General features: G+C 46.9%; 1 protein-coding gene across 1 annotated transcript in view; it reads left to right on the top strand.

The window, feature by feature from the left end:
• Positions 1 to 17,830, top strand: part of LOC115100267 (probable ATP-dependent DNA helicase HFM1) — a 109,961-nt gene that overhangs the window by 42,589 nt on the left and 49,542 nt on the right. The window contains exons 3-4 of the mRNA XM_029618643.1: positions 128 to 240; positions 13,068 to 13,371. Of these exons, the coding sequence (XP_029474503.1) occupies positions 128 to 240; positions 13,068 to 13,371 (417 nt within the window). The remainder of the gene's footprint in view (positions 1 to 127; positions 241 to 13,067; positions 13,372 to 17,830) is intronic.

Below are 17,830 nucleotides of genomic sequence, written 5' to 3' on the forward strand. Positions count from 1 at the left end.
TATGTAACATCTGTTCTTGCTGCAACAATATGGTTCTTATAGAAACTCATTAATACTGGTTACACTAATTTGACTTTCCTATATGGCTTTTTGTAATTTTAAAGCTGAGGTACTATATTTTATATAGGCAACTAGCAAACAAAGACTTGAAAAGTTGGTACCTTGATCCTGTTCCAGCTGTTTCTGAAATTCCATCTACTCAAGATTTACAGAAGGAGTTAGAAAACTTTAAACCATTAGGTAAGTATTATTTGTGTTCCTCTGATTTCATTGAAGCTATTATTGTTTACTGTAGTGTTTGTTTCTTTCAAAATATGTCAGTTGCTCTCCTGCCAAACTAGTGATTTAGAAATAGATTTGGAATTCTGTCTACAGTGTTTATCAGATGGGGGTCAATTTTCAAAAGAGTGTAGAGTGCCTAAACTAGCCAGCCAAATTTTGGCTGGATAAATTAAACTCATTTTCAGTGGCACCTAACTAGCTAGCTTCTCAGTTGAAAATCAGTAAGGGTGTGTTGTAGGAGAGAGATTTTTGTTTTATGTTGTTGTTTCTACCTTTTTTTTTAACCATCAAAAATTCCTAACAAATTCTCTTGCCATCTCCCTGTCCCTTCCCCATATCTTACCCCGATCTGTGATTTAAAAAAAAAAAAAAAAAAGAAAGAAAGAAAGCAGTAACAATCCCCAGTGATTTCTGTCTCACCCAGTGCCCTACTACAAATTGGCACTCGCTGACCTATGGTCCTTACATAGCCAGCTAGATCCCTTTGAAAACTGACGCAATTAAGAGTGGTTAGGTGCTAAAGTTTTCTTCCAGGGAAAATACTTAGTACATAGATCCCAGTATTTATTATAAAGCTGACCTCTGTGGTTTTAACAAAGTATTGCTTACAACTTTTAAGAAATAATTGTTTTGGCCAGTGCATAGTTTAACAACTTGCCAAAAGGTTGAACTCTTATTCTCCGAAGACAAGCAGGATGGTAATCCTCACACATAGGAGTCAATAGATGGAGTCCCATTGCGGAAAACATATATCAAAGTTTCTAGAACTTTGAGCATGCCCAGGATGCCCTATCCCACATGTCCATGCGTGGTCCCTCTCCAGTCTCTCTTTTTCCGCGGAGCTGTAAACTTTGTGGTATGAGTGAGCTCACTTTTGGCTGTTTTTGGCCTTGTGGAAAACTTTCCTTTTTACGTATTTTTTGCGGGTTTTCCTGTGTTATTCCGTCGCTGGGTCCTTTTTAGTGCCTTCCCGTAGTGTTCCTAGTCAAGGTTTTCGGTGATTCTGGTAAGTTTCTTTTCGTGGTCGATTCCCCATGGCAGCGGTGCCTCTGTGCTTGTCGGCCATTGAAGCCCACCGCCATTGTTTTCTGTTGGTGCCCTTTTATTTCGTCTGACATGGCCATGTCCGCTTTTCGGCGATGCACCCGGTGCCCGAAGACCAAGTAAATCACTGATCCGCATGAAATATGTGTTCTGTACCTGGGGGCATCGCATGGCATTCATGGTTGCTGCTTATGCGCCTAGATAACCCCGAAGGGACTTCTGCTTCGACTCAACAAGATGGAATAGCTCTTCAGGTTGAAGAGTCTGAGCCATCACATCGGCAGCATTAGCATCAAGGGACCAAGGAGCTGCACCGTTGGATACCGAGCCATCAACATAAGTGGGACCGTCGGTGCTGTCGGCAGATAGGGGCAGCGGAGACTGACTACAATCGATCTTCCCGAGACCAAGGACGTCTGGCTTCTCGTCATCGGCCTTGGCACCGGGGAAGGACCAGGCCGAGCATCGAGGGAAGCCGATGAAGCATAGGCACTGGTTCCCATCAATGCATGGTGCTGGGCACAGGGATGCACTGGCTCATGCCATGATTTATTTATTTATTTATTTATTTAAGGTTTTTTTATACCGGCATTCATGAACTCGTTCACATCATGTCGGTTTACAGAAAACAGGGGTGCGGATAATACAACCAAAAAACATAAATAACGTGATGACCTAAAGCGATCCATTGACAAGGAGTGCCAGTCTTTCATCGGTGCCGGGGGTTTGTGATGGTCTCCATCAGTCCTGATGCCCATCACTGATCAATCTCGTGGGTCCAAAGAAGATCTGCTACCCCTCCTTCCTCCCAGTCTGTGTTGGCATTGGCAATATTTGAGGAGGAGCTGGAGTGCCGAGTCCAGCTAGCAGTGGAGTGGGTGCTGCAGGGCTTTGGTACTGTGGCACTGATGGCACCGGACCCGGTGTCGCCCATCCTCATACCGCTACTGGGGAAACTCAACATGCTCATTGGTGTGTTACCAGCCCAGATGGCGTCGGTTCTTGGTACTGCATCAGTGTCTGGCGAGGCACAGTGGCCTTCCCTACCGATATGGTAGTTACCAGTTCTTCAGAGGAGAAAGCACCACTGGAGCTGGCAGTGACACCAAGGCCTGCAGTCCCCCATCCAGTTTCACAAGTGCCTGCACTTCTGGACGAAGACAGAGTACCTAGGCACTTATCCCCTATAACTTACAGTGAGGATGCGGACCCCATTCCTGGGTTAACGATGCTTTGGAGTCCTCCTCTGAGAGTTCCGAGGGTCTCCCATTGTTGTGTCCGTAGGTGCCAGACGCCCTCTCTCCGCCCTCCTTACCTCTCTGGCGCCTCCCTCTCTGTCCGCGGGAAGACTGGCTACCGCGGCGTTCTCCTGCCCCTTGTCCTCGGGCATTCCCGGACCGGCTCGACGCTGCAACCGCCATGTTTCCTGGAGGCCCAGGGGCGCACACGCGGCGCGGCCCCGATTAAAGTACTGGCATTGGCGTGAACCTCAGGGGCATCCCCCGAAGATGATGTCACCTGTGACGGGTATTTAAGGTCTTGGAATTTGCTAACACATCAAGTTAGCAAGGATTTCACTACCTAAGCTACTCTGCCTCCTCAGACTTACCAGAGGTACCTGCTCCTCGGGGGGCCTCACTCTCTCCTTGTACTCGCTCCTTGAGGTACTCGCTCCTTGAGGGCCCTGATCCCAGACTTGCTTCGTATACTCCTCTGCCTGGAAATCTTCACTACCAACTATATCAGCTACATCAGTGAGTTACCATCATTCTCTCTGAGCTTTCCCTGGAACCAGGTACTCGCTCCTCGAGGGCCTATACTTTCCAGCTCATGGACTTCATTGGGACATTGTGTGAGTGTTATCATCTGCATACCCTGCCTACTCACTATATCTCAGTCTCTCTTCAGCTCAGCCTCCAGGGATCGCTGTTCCAGTATCTGAGGGACTACAGTCCAGCCGGGCTTACCAGCTCACTACTGCCATCTCTGGTGGTTCAGTATACTGTCTAATAAAGAACTAGTGTATGTTTGTCTCCTATCTCTGAGCCTGACCGGTGGTCCCTCTTGGGATCATTCCCCAGGGGCGTGGTCATCTGCCACTGGTCCAAGGATCCACCCTCAATTCTCATATATAACTACTAATCCCGAACGGATTGCTAACTACTATCTGATTGCTCCTCCCATCAAGCATCAGATTCAGAACACCCATCAGACCCTTCTCCTCCAGAGGCACGAAGGAAGTCTCCGCCTGAGGACTTGACTTTCACAGGGTTTGTGAGGGTGATGGTGGAAGCCATCCCATTTCAGTTATTAATGGAGGGTGATGCCAGGCACAAAATGCTTGAAATCCTCCAGTTCGTGGAGCTTCCTAAGAAAATCATGATGGTCCCAGTGCACAGGATCCTTAAGAAGCTGTTGTTGAGGATATGGGAACGTTCCCTCACAGTGCCTCCCATTAATGAGATAGTGGATGAGGTCCACCTCATCCAGAAGGCTGCCGGATTCGGTAAGCGTCAGCTGCCCCACCAATTGATGGTGGCCGAATCCGCCCTTGAGAGGGCCAGGCGTTCTTGGACCCATTCCTCGGCGCTCCCGGGGAAGGACCACAGAGCGATGGATGCTGTTGGGAGGAAGGTGTTTCAAAGTGCCATGCTTATTGCCTGCATGGCTGCCTACCTGCTCTACATGAGCCCGTACTCACGGGCTCATGTAGAGCTGGAAGCAGGTGCAGGAGGTGGCTGCGCAGTTGCCTCAGCAGCAGCAGGACACCCTCATGTCGCTGGTGGATAAAGGCCTGGAGTGCGGAAAACATGTGGTCCAAGTGACCTACGATGTTTTTGAGATGGCATCCAGAGTCTCTGCAGTGGGAATCAGTGCCTGCAGAATGGCATGGCTGTGGACCTCTGATTTCCGATCAGACATACTGGAATGACTTGCTGACGTGCCGTATACTGGGGAGAATCTCTTTGGAGATAGGGTGATGGTCCTCTGCCAGCACTCCGAACCCGTCATCCTCTTCTAGGAGGCTGGTGAGACAGGGACAGAGGAAATCTCTTTAAGAACATAAGAAATTGCCATGCTGGGTCAGACCAAGCCCAGCATCCTGTTTCCAACAGAGGCCAAACCAGTCCACAAGAACCTGGCAAATACCCAAACACTTAGAAGATCCCATGCTACTGATGCAATTAATAGCAGTGGCTATTCCCTAAGTAAACTTGATTAATAGCAGTTAATGGACTTCTCCTCCAAGAACTTATCCAAACCTTTTTTGAACCCAGCTACACTAACTGCACTAACCACATCCTCTGGCAAAAAATTCCAGAGCTTAATTGTGCGTTGTGCGTTGAAGTACTGTCCTCTGCTTCCTCACTCCCATCAACACCATCAGGGCCCCCACGGCTATCCCGGGCAGCAGAGAACCCCCAAGCCTCAGCTGGCACCTTGGTCAAGTCCAGGGACAGGGTTTTGACTGGATCATCTGGAGCGTAGGTCAGTCGCCTGTACCCAGGACAGTGGACCCTCCAGTAGGGGGCAGGCTGCGGATCATTGCAAACCAGTGGCCCAGTATAACCTTTCACTAGTGGGTTCTTAACATCATCTGTCAAAGGTATCAATTTAACTTATTGGGTGTCCTGCCAAATTGCCTATTTTGGGGGGCTGGTAGTGCATCAGGAGGTACTGCTAGCAGAGCTTTCCTCCTTCTTAACAGCCAGGGCAGTTGAGCCTGTATCACCAGGACAAAGAGGGCAGGGATTCTACTCCAAGTACTTCCTGATTCCAAAGAGAACAGGATGACTCCGTCCCATTCTAGACCTAAGGGCCTTGAACAAGTTTCTAAAAAAGAAAAGTTCAAGATGGTTTCCCTGGGCATCTTGATCCCTCTTTTACAAAAAAGGGGACCTGCTATGTTCCCTTGATATAAGGACACATCCACTCACTCACTTCCCCGGTCACTGGCAATATCTCCAATTTGTAGTGGGGAAACAGCACTTTCAGTACTGGGAGTTGCCGTTCGAGCTAGCGTCAGCCCCACAAGTCTTCACAAAATTCCTAGCCATGATGGCGGCACATCTCCACAGGCTGGGAGTGCATGTTTTACCTTATCTAGATGATTGGCTGTTCAAGAGCACATCTCAGGCAGGGGCTGCCAGGTCCATGTGCTTGACTATCCAGGTGTTGGAGTCACTAGGGTTCATTATCAAATACCTGACGTCCCATCTCAACCTGTCACTTCAATTGGACTTCATACAAGTCCTGCTAGACATGGCTCAGATCAAGCCTCGTCAGAGGGCTGTCACTTTGACCTTCATAGCAGAGATTCAGCACAGTCAGCAGGTGTCAGCACGGCACACGTTGAGGCTGTTGAGCCTTATAGCCACAACCATCCATGTCACACCCTTGGCAGGTTTACACATGCGCAGAGCCCAATGGACCCTGAGGTCACAGTGGTACCAGGTCACTCAGAGCCTCCAGGATTGCATCCGAATCACTCTGTCTCTCTGGGACTCGTCCTGGTGATAGGTACTTTCAAATCTGAAACAGGGTATCTCATTTCAAAGGCGTCCTAGCCATGGATGCATCCACCCTGGGGTGGGAGCTCATGTAGATGGGCTCAGCACCCAGGGTCTCTGATCTGCTCAGGAATGCTCTTGTCAAATTAACTTCATGGAGCTTTGACGATCAGGTATGCGCTACGGGCTTTCAGAGGTCGGCTGTCCAACAAAGTTGTCCTGATCCAAACTGACAACCATGTAGCCATGTGGTATGTCAACAAGCAGGGAGGCCCAGGATCGTACCTCCTGTATCAGGAAGCAGTCCAGATCTGACCGTGGGCCTTGTCCCATAAGATTGTGCTCAGGGCCATGTATCTGGCCAGGAAGGAGAACGTGTTAACAAACAGGCTGAGTTGAGCCTTCAGACCCCATGAATGGTCCCTGGACCAGGGCTTAGCGAGTTGTATTTTCCGCCTCTGGGGGATCCTGGTCATAAATCTGTTCGTTTCCCCTTGCAAAAGGAAGGTGCTTTGGTTCTGCTCCCTGTACATGTCAGACAGCAAACCAGTCTCGAACAAACACCCTTGTTCATTATTGGGGCACGGGTCTTCTCTATGCATATCCTCTGATTCCCTTAGTGGCGAAGATGTAGGGGGCTGAAGGCTTCAACCTGACAGAGGACAACCTGAAACTCCTGCCAAACAGGACTTCATGTACCAGAATTCCCTGCTTCATGACGGGTTTACTTACAGTCTGCAATACAGTTGTAGTTAGGACATTGAGAAACTCTCTGTCAGCACATTGCACATTTTCATTTTTGGCTTCGCTGTTCTTATTCTCTGATAAGCTTTCACTGCTGTAACCTAGATTAGAACAATGGATGTATTATGTGAAGGGCTGTATTGCTGCAGACTCGTGAATTCCTTTCCAGAACTGCAAGTCCCGACAGCCTCTCCTGCAGAAGTTTCACGAAGGTTCCAGGTTGTCTAAGGAGGGGGTCAGTAGCCCCTCAGCCGGGATATGCTTGCTCAGCAATGCGTAGAACGCATGTGTAAAAGATAAGAAATGTAGAATGTATAAAACCCAGCTCCTGAAAGGGAGGGACACACAGTTTCTGAGCCATTGTTCTCAGCTGTGTCTTGCATGCAATAAAAGTCTTTCTTTTCGGAACAAGTTGTCTGGGGCCTATTTTCTGACGGTAACATTTGGCGACCCAGATGGGTCCTTCAGGATTAGCACCATTTCTCCCCACTGGAGACCCACTAGGTGCTGGAGATCAGCCCTATGATCCCTGGACCGATGATTCGTCCCAAGATACAGATGATCTACCATCAGAGCCCTCTCCCCCAGATGAAAGATGACGTTCTCCACCAGAAGATCTGTTTTTTTATTAAATTCATTAAGGAAATGTCTGAAACCATTCCTTTTCAACTTCAGACAGAAGAGGACTCTAGGCACAAGATGCTGGAAGTACTCCAGTTTCTAGATGCTCCTAAGGAAATCATGTCTATACCTATTCATGAAATCCTGCTTGATCTCCTGAAGAGAAACTGGGAACACCCATGTTCCGTTCCACCTGTCAACCGCAAGACAGATGCCACCTATCTTGTGCAGTCAGCTCCTGGGTTTCAAAAGTCACAGTTGGATCATCACTCTATTGTTGTTTAATCAGCCCAGAAGAAGGCATGACGTTCAAAACCTCATTCCTCTTTATCTTCAGGAAAGGGAAAAAAATCCCTGGATGCTTTTGGCAGGCGTGTCTTCCATGGCTCAATGCTCATATCTCGCATTGCCTCTTATCAGTTATACATGACCCAGTATAACAGAGACCTTTTTAAGAGGATCCAGGATTTCTCTGATTCTTTACCAGAGCAACTCCAGGCTCAACTTCATACGCTGGCTCAAAAAGGTCTGGATGCTGGAAAGCACGAGGTCTGTGCTGCATATGATATCTTTGACACTGCCTCTAGAGTGTCTGCAGCGGGGATTAGTGCAAGAAGATGGGCCTGGCTCAAATCCTCAGACTTAAGACCAGAAGTCCAAGACAGGTTAGCAGATCTACCTTGTGTGGGTGATAATCTCTTCGGGGAAAAGATCCGAGAGACCGTGGCGCAGTTGAAGGACCACCATGAAAAGCTGTGTCAGCTTTCTTCTGTGCCGTTTGAGTTTCCTTCCGCCCCCCTAAGAGAACTTTCAGGCCTGACTCTAAGCGGCCGGCCTACAAGCCAAGGAAATTTTATCCTCCGGCTTCTAGAGGACGCCCTTCCAAACCTTACCAAAAAGATCAATCCAGGCAGACTCGGCCTGAAAAGTCTCAGCCAGCTTCTCAGCCTGGACCAGCATCAGGGTTTTGACTCCTTCCTAGAGCGTGTAAGCCAACCTCCTTCCATCCATGGCGGTCGGCACTGCCTCTTCAACAGTGTTTGGCATACAGTCACCACGGACCAGTGGGTACGTGCAGTAGACATTCAGGGTTACCACCTAAATTTCCTGACTGTTCCAGCGGACTCTCCACCTCGGCTGACATGGGGGTCATCCGACCACTCTCCCTTGCTCGAACAGGAGGTCTCATCCCTCTTCAAATCCCGAGCAATAGAACCAGTGCCCCTCTCCCAGCAGGGGCAAGGGTTTTATTCCCGGTATTTTCTAATACCAAAAAAGTCAGGTGGTGTACGCCCAATATTGGACCTCTGCATCTTAAACAAATTTTTACAGAGAGAAAAATTCAAAATGGTAACCTTGGGCTCTCTACTTCCTCTTCTACAAAGAGAAGATTGGCTATGCTCTCTAGATCTCCAAGATGTTTACACACACATCTCAATTCCTCCATCTCATCGCAAGTACCTGCGATTTTTGGTCGCCCTCGTCACTTACAGTACCGTGTACTACCATTCAGCCTAGCGTCCGCTCCACGAGTATTCATCAAGTGCCTGGTGGTGGTCGTAGCCTTCCTCAGGAATCAGGGTGTGCATGTCTACCCTTATCTCAATGATTGGTTGATAAGGGCTCTGACTCAGCAGGGCGCACTAGCCTCCTTGCGTCTCACTATCCACACCCTGATCTCCTTAGGGTTTCTAATCAACTATCCCAAATCCAAGATAGTTCCATCCCAAACCCTATCCTTTATAGGGTCCGACCTAAATACTATACAGGCGAAAGCCTTCCTCCCTCAGGATCGCGCTTTCACCATAGCATCTCTGGCGCATCACCTACAGACTCAAGTATCTTCAACTGCTCGTCATTTCCTCATACTGCTGGGTCACATGGCGTCCTCAGTACATGTCACTCAGATGGCTTGCCTAGCCATGAGAGTGATGCAGTGGACCTTAAAATACCATTGGATGCAAGCTTGTTAGCCAATGTCCAGCATTATCCAGGTGTATCCACCAAGCTAGTTGTCACTAGCTTGGTGGATACACCACTCCAATCTAAATCAAGGCCTTCCATTTCAGGCTCCAGAACCTCAAATTACCTTAACAACAAACGCATCCAACCTCGGGTGGGGTGCACATGTAGGTGACCTGCAGACTCAGGTAACCTGGTCTCCAGAGGAAGCCAAACATCAGATAAATTTCCTGGAGCTACGGGCAATCAGATATGCCCTCCAGGCTTTTCAGGATTGCCTATCAAACAAAGCCATCCTGATTCAAACTGACAATCAGGTTGCGATGTGGTACATTAACAAACAAGGGGGAACGGACTCCTACCTCCTGTGTCAGGAAGCTGCACAGATATGGGCATGGTCCCTTTCCCGCTCGATGTACCTCAAAGCAACCTACTTGCTGGGAGTGGACAATCTTTTGGCAGACAAGCTGAGTCGCACTTTCCATCTGCACGAGTGGTCTCTCAACCCCACGATAGCGGACATGACATTCAAATGCTGGGGTTACCCTCGCATAGACCTCTTTGCGTCGGTCCACAACCACAAAGTAGACAACTTCTGCTCTCTCATTCGCAGTCACCACTCGCAACCAAAAGATGCCTTCGCCCTCTCCTGGGCCAGCGGTCTCCTTTATGCGTACCCTCCACTTCTTCTCATTTCAAAGACTCTCATGAAGCTCCGGCAGGACAAGGGATTAATGATCGTGATAGCTCCCCACTGGCCACGCCAGGTGTGGTTTCAAATCCTCCAGGACCTATCAGTACACCTGCACATTCCTTTGGGGAAGGATCCCCTTCTAATCACTCAGAATGAAGGGTACCTGCGTCACCCCAAACTCCAGGCTCTGTCTCTGACGGCCTGGATGTTGAAAGGTTAATACTCCAACCTCTTAATCTTTCAGAGACGGTATCCCGAGTCCTGGTGGCTTCACGAAAGCCTTCAACGAGAAGATATTATCGCTCTAAATGGAAGAGGTTTAGGGTCTGGTGCACTTCCATGTCCATAAATCCCTTCACTTGTTCCACTGCAAAGTTCCTAGACTATCTCTGGCACCTGTCAGAGTTAGTCCTAAAAACTTCCTCTATCAGGGTGCATGTTAGTGCAGTGTCTGCGTACCATAAGGGTATAGGAGATGTCTCCATTTCAACAAACCCTTAGTATCACATTTCATGAGAGGCTTGCTCCATTTAAAACCTCCACTGTGCCCTCCTGCCCCTCCTTGGGACCTTAATATGGTTTGGGACGTCTCATGAAACCTCCATTTGAGCCTCTCCACTCCTGTGATCCCCGCTATGTCACCTGGAAGGTAGTTTTCTTCTTGCGATCACGTCCGCTCGCAGAGTTAGTGAATTACAGGCATTAGTTACCTACCCGCCTTACACTAAAATTCTGCATGACAGGCATTGCTCCGCACTCACCCTAAATTTTTGCCGAAGGTAGTGTCGGAATTTCATATTAACCAATCTATTATCCTACCTACCTTTTTTCCCAGGCCCCATTCGAACCCAGGAAACAGGCTCTGCATTCTTTGGACTGCAAACGTGCTCTAGCTTTCTATCTGGACCGCACATCGCCCACAGGAAATCCACTCAATTGTTTGTTTCTTTTGATACCATCAAATTGGGAAATCCTGTGGGAAAGCAGACCCTCTCCTCCTGGTTGGTGGCCTGCATTTCTTTTTGCTACCAGGAAGCAGGCATTCCGCTACAAGACGGTGTAAAAGCACACTCGGTCAGGGCCATGGCAACATCAGTAGTGCACCTCCTTTCGGTGCCGCTTGTTGATATTTGAAAGGCTGCTACCTGGAGTTCTCTCCATACTTTCGCAGCCCATTATTGCTTAGATAAGGCTGGCACACAGGATTCCATCTTTGGCCAGTCCATTCTATGCAACTTGTTTTCAGTTTAACTTCCCAACATCCTTCCATCGACCCGTTCAGGGTTTAAGATGCCCTCCTAACCAAATTTCCACCCCTGTTGTGCCTGTCGCACGTCTTTGGGTGCATTTGGTGCTTTGCTTGGGCATCCTCAGCTCGGTACTCACCCATATGTGAGGACTACCATCCTGCTTGTCCTGTGAGAAAGCAGAGTTGCTTACCTGTAACAGGGGTTCTCACAGGACAGCAGGGTGTTAGTCCTCACGAAACCCACCCGCCACCCTGCGAAGTTGGGTTCGTTTAAATTTTCTTATTTTATTTTTCGCACAGACTTTTATTATAACATGAGACTGAAGGGGGACCCCTGCTGGATGCTTTGACAAAAGTGTTGTGTGATTGGGTTCCATCCTGATGATGTCACCCATATGTGAGGACTAACATCCTGCTGTCCTGTGAGAACACCTGTTACAGGTAAGCAACTCTGCTTACTGTGGGGAAGCATAGCAAATTAGACTGGGGAACAATTTTTAACATAATTCCTGTTGAGTTCGATTTTTCAGCTGTTTTAGACTTAAATAGGCATGCTGATTTCAAAACTGCAGTTATTTTTCTTCTATCACGTCAAGTTTTTTCTCTACAGCCTATCTCAGGCCTGGATTTATCAAAATGCACTAAATATCGAATGCTATAGGAAAAGGGGCATGTTTTATGGTAATAGCGCACTTTGCGATAAACAGTCTATCTTAGCTCATTAAAGATGAACATTTCATTGGGACAATGTCAGAACTCCAAAAGAATGCTTGGTTGTCATTCAAAAACCTTGTCAAGGACTTTCTTGGAAATACACGAGCACAGAATTACACCGAAATTGTCCAGAAATTCTTGGAGAGCTTCAAAATGCTTCGTTGCAACATGAGCATCAAAGTGCATTTTCTGCATTGTCATCTTGCTGACTTCCCGAAAAACCTTGGTGCAGTCAGTGATGAGCAAGGTGAACCATTCCACCAAGATTTGAAGGTCATGGAGGCATGGTATCAGGGTAGATAGGATGTACATAATGATGGCTGACTATTGTTGGAGCATCAGGAGAGATTGTCCACAGATTGAAAACTGCCAGAAAAGCTATAAGCGTAAATTTTTACCTTAGATCATAAAGCTGAATTGTTGGGTGGATGGGCAGACTAGATAGGCCATATATTCCTTTTCTGCCGTCATGTTTCTAAATCTATAAAATCTCCAAGCCAGGCTCCATCGAATAATGGCACCCATGTGTGAGGACTGACATCCTGTTGTCCTAAGAGAACACCTGTTACAGGTAAGCAAGTCTGCTTTCCTAAAGTACATATAGATATGCTGCTTTGCTCACAGGCTGCCAGGAGAGTCTCCAGAAAAACCTACTACTTCATCACCAGAGTACCAAATTTTAACTAAAAAATTGTTTCAGGCTAGGTTTTGAAGACCATTGCCCACATTCCAAATGGGTGATAAGAAATTAAGCTATTTTTTATTTATAAATGTTAGTAATATAGAGGAGTAGCCTAGTGGTTAGAGCAACAAGCTCAGAAACATGGAAGCCAGGGTGCAAATTCTATTTATGCTCCTTGTGACTTTGAGCAAGTCACTTCACCCTCCATTGCCTCAGGTACAAACTTAGATTATGTGCCCTCTGAGGACAGAGAAATAGCTACTGTACAGTGATATATAGTAATTATTCTGAAAAGTTATTTTATTTATTTTGTCCTTTGTTCTATGTAGCTATGTATGTATGTATGTATGTAACTGTGAGTGTTTTATTTTAACCTACTTAGGATTCTAGATAAATGGAATATAAATATTTTCAGATCAATGTAAACTTGCCTTAAACTACCAATACAAAGATGTGAGCTACATATAAATATCAGAATAGCTGATTTCAGATGAAAAAGTACTGGTTAACTTGCATTTTGCTATAAAATAATAATCTGTCTTCTCATTTTGTTTTTCTTTATAGATGGGACACAACAGCAAACAAAGTTTACACCAACTTTTCAGGAAAATACTAAAAAAAGAAATCATATGTTAGACAATCATGAATACCAGTATAGCTTTAATGTTAACCATACCATACCTAAATCAGATGAAGGGCCTGGATTTAGACGTGCCCTAGACTTTATTTCATCATTCCCTTGTTTTCACCAGGATAAAAATCGGAATCAGGTTGCAGATTTTCAGCAAACCATTTCAATAGCTTCAAATAAAATAACTAAAATTTCAGAAGAAGCTGGAGAAAATGCAAATTCACAGATAAGAAAAAGGTAAGATTTGTAATTATTTGTTAGCCATCAGAAACATTGTATTATAATTAAGGTTTCTATTCTAAGGTGTTTATGTTGGAAATTTAGGTGTTTATTTTCCAGTTAATTAAGAGTTCTTTGATAGTCCAAAAAATCATTGTTTGCCTTTTTGCGGTGCAGTCACTATTGCTGGATCCATTTCCAGTTGATTGTATGCATACGTTTGTGCAGCTGAGTAGTTGTTAGTAAGGAAAAGGCACAAAAACAGTGGAGGATGCAAGGCAGACTGCTTGATGAACTTGTAGAAGAGACAAAGGAACTGGTAAAGGAGCAAGAAAATCAGCTAATTAAAGCCTTAATTATGCATTTACTTGACTATGCATGAAGCTGCTGAATTATGAATAGGTAAAACTCTTAAAAGCAGCCAGGATGCATGCTCTCAGGGTCATTGTTGTTTGATCGTGGCCCATCTAAAGAGGAAGGTGACCTGTCCGAGTGCTGCTGCTTCCCTCTCCCTGCTTTGCCACCAGGCATCTTGGGCAGAAGTGACTTACGGAGACCAAGGGCACAGGAGAGCAAGGTAAAAGAGACTGGAGAGCTGAACAACCTGTTGATTCGGCGATGGTGATTGCCCTCTCTGCCTCTGTGCTGAAGACCTTTGAAGGGAGAGACCATCTGACCAGCCAGAGAGCGAGTGTTGCTGCCAGTCCTGTATGGAGAGAAATTGTGGCTCCATTCCCTCTCTAGTGGGTTAGGAAGTTAGAGCTTATTAGCAGTTCAGACAAAAGTCTCTGCTAGAGAGAGGGGTGATGTCAGCATTAGTTAATTTGAATCTGATAAGCACCAGATTTCAAGCATGTTTTTGCAACTATTATTTTTCTTATTTTCTGTTTCCCTAATTGTGTGTTTTCTGATGACGTATTAAGCTTAGCCCTGGTTAATTTCAAGGAAACTGCTTGGGTCAATCTCTAAGCAGATGGACAGAAAATTGCTGGAATATAGTAGGTACATACATAGAGGGAGATGGGGTTGGGACTCATAACTCTTCCCCCCTACAGACCCCTAGTCCTACTGATTTCTTTCCAATGGAAAAGGTTTGAAGTTCATGCATCATTAAAACCTTTTCGGTATCTGAAGGTCTGTATCATATCTCCCCTGTACCTCCTCTCTTCCAGGGTATATATATTTAGATCCTTCAGCCTCTCCTCATAAGTCTTCCAATATTGACCCCACACCATTTTGGTGATCCTGCTCTGGACCGCTTCCATCCTGTCTCTATCCTTTTTGAGATATGGTTTCCAGAACTCAATGCGGTACTCCAGATGAGACCTCACCAAGTACCTGTAAAGGGGCATCATCGCTTCCTTTTTCTTACTGGTTATTCCTTGCTCTATGCAGCCCAGCATTCTTCTGGTTTTAGCTATCACCTTGTCACATTGCTTTGCCATCTTCAGATTGCCAAACACTATTATCCCCTCTCTTGGTTTGTGCATATTAGTCTTACACCCCCCCATCATATATAGCTGTTTTGGATTACTGCATCCCAGATGCATGACTCTGTACTTCTTGGCATTGAATCCCGGTTGCCAAGTCTTCAATCGCCCTTCAAGCTTTCTTAAATCACTTTTTTTTTCTCTCTTCTCTATCAGGTATATCCACTCTGTTGCAGATCTTGGTATCATCCACAAATAGACAAATATTTCTGTAATGTTGCTCATAAAGATTTTGGACAGAGCCAGGCCCAACATGGATGCCTGTGGCACTCTCCTTAATACGGTTTTCTCTTCAGAGTAGGTTCCATATTCCATTACATATTGTCTTCTATCAGTCGACCAGTTTCTAATCCACGGCACCATCTTAGCACTTACTCCCAAGCTTTTCATTTTATTCACAAGTCTCCTATGTGGAACTGAATCAAAAGCTTTGCTGAAGTCCATGTAGATCATATCTAGTGCTTTTCCTTGATCCAATTCTCTAGTCACCCAATGAAAAAATAAATCAGATTTGTCTGACAGGACCTTCCCCTGATGAATTCATGCTGCCTTGAGTCCAGCAATCCATCCGATTGTATATAGTTCACTATCCTTTCCTTCAGCAGCGTCTCCATTAAGTTTCCCACCACTGAGGTGAGGTTAACTGGCCTGTAGTTTGCAACCTCCACCTTGCTCCCACTCTCGTGAAGCGGAACCACCACCGCTCTTCTCCAATCCCACGACACCACTCCCATTTCCAAGAATTTATTGAACAGGTCCTTCAGCAGAAATGCCAGCACATCTCTGAGCTCCCTCAATATTATGGGGTGTACCTCATCCAGTCCCATGGCCTTGTCAACTTTCAGTTTGCCTAACTCTTCCCATACATTCTGTTCCATAAACAGCATATCCCATCCCCATCTTTGATCTTCTCAACCAGCAACAGTCCTTCTCCAGGGTCTTCCTTAGTGAACACCGTGCTGAAGTATTTGTTTAATATTTCCGCCATTTCTTCATCTCTCTCCATACATTGCTCCTCGTCACCTTTCAATCTCACTATACCACTTCTGGCCTCTCTTCTTTCTCTGATATGTTATGGTGATGGTGTCGACAGAACTGAGAGAGGATGGGATCCCAGTACACCCGTATTTAGACGACTGGTTGATTTGGGCTAAGTCTCTGGAAGAGAGCCATCTACTGATCCGCAAGGTGATCTCCTGTCACAGGAGCTCAGTTGGGTGGTGAACCTAGTCAAGAACAGTCTTCAGCCATCTCAGTCGTTGGTGTATCGACACGAAGCAGGGCAAAATTTGTCTACCAGAAACTTGTATTAAAAAGTTGATATCTCAGGTGCATCTCTTGGTGAGCACTATATGCTCGACAGTGTGGTCCTATCTACAGGTACTCGGGTTGATGGTGGCAACCCTGGAAGTGGTGCTGTTGTTGAGGGCACATATGTGTCCACTTCAACACTCCCTGTGTCTCGTTGGATCCTGCAGTCTCAGGACTATTCGATTCGGCTCCACCACTGATGGAAGTCTGCTCTCGCCTCCAGTGGTGGTTGCAAATGGAGAAAGGGAATTCCTTGATATTGCCAGACTGGTTGGTATTCATGACAGATGCGAGCCTCCAAGGATGGGGAGCTTACTGTCAGGAACTAATGGCACAAGGGTGCTGGAATACAGAGGAATCTCTCTGGAACATCAATCGGCTAGAAGTCCGGGCGATCTGATTGGCGTGCTTGCAGTTCAGCAGCAGATTGCAGGGTCAAGCAGTCTGAATAATGTCACACAACAACAGTGGCTTACATAAATTGGCAGGGAGGAACCAAGAGCTAGGGATGTGCAGAGGGACGCCATACATTGCATTCGTGATTCAGATTCATCGGGGAGCAGATACGTTGCATTCGGCCGTATGGTGCCCCGATGCGTTAATACGGCGATTTCTATTCGTTTCCCAGCTAAAATTAAAATTAACTACAACCCCCCAAAGACTTACCAAAACTCCCTGGTGGTCCAGCGGGGACCCCAGGAGCCATCCCCTGCACTCTTACACCCTCGGTGCCGGTTTCATCATGGCACCGATAGCCTTTGTCACAGGGACTACCGGTGCCATTGGTCAGCCCCTGTCACATGGTCATCGGCGCCATCTTGTGCTCCTACCATGTGACAGGGGCTGACCAATGGCACCGGTAGCCCCTGTGACATAGTATGGGCAAAGGCTATTAGCGCCATTTTGAGTACTGGCATTGGACGGCCGGAGTGCAGGAGGTCGCTCCGGGACCCCTGTTGGACCCCCAGGGACTTTTGGCCAGCTTGGGGGGACCTCCTGACCCCCACAAGACTTGCCAAAAGTCCAGCAGGTCTGCTACCAGTATTCAAAATGGCGCCGATCGCCTTTGCCCTCACTATGTCACAGGGGCCGACCGTCGGTACCTGTGACATAGTGAGGGCAAAGGCGATCGGCGCCATTATGAGTACTGGCATCGGACGGCCGGCGTGCAGGAGGTCACTCCCAGACCCCCGCTGGACTTTTGGCAAGTCTTGTGGGGGTCAGGAGGCCCCCCCCAAGCTGGCCAAAAGTCCCTGGGGGTCCAACGGGGGTCCTGGAGCAATCTCCTGCACTCCGGCCGTCCGATGCCAGTACTCAAAATGGCGCCAATAGCCTTTGCCCATATTATGGCACAGGGGGTACCGGTGCCATTGGTCAGCCCCTGTCACATGGTAGGAGCACAGGCTAAGAGAGAATTTGAAAAGAAGTTGGCTGTAGAGGCAAAAACTCACAGTAAAAACTTTTTTAAATATATCCGAAGCAGAAAGCCTGTGAGGGAGTCAGTTGGACCGTTAGATGATCGAGGGGTTAAAGGGGCACTTAGAGAAGATAAGGCCATCACGGAAAGATTAAATGATTTCTTTGCTTCGGTGTTTACTGAAGAGGATGTTGGGGAGGTACCCGTAATGGAGAAGGTTTTCATGGGTAATGATTCAGATGGACTGAATCAAATCACA

This window comes from Rhinatrema bivittatum, chromosome 10 (assembly GCF_901001135.1).
Source record: "Rhinatrema bivittatum chromosome 10, aRhiBiv1.1, whole genome shotgun sequence".
In the NCBI taxonomy this organism is placed as follows: Eukaryota; Metazoa; Chordata; class Amphibia; order Gymnophiona; family Rhinatrematidae; genus Rhinatrema; species Rhinatrema bivittatum.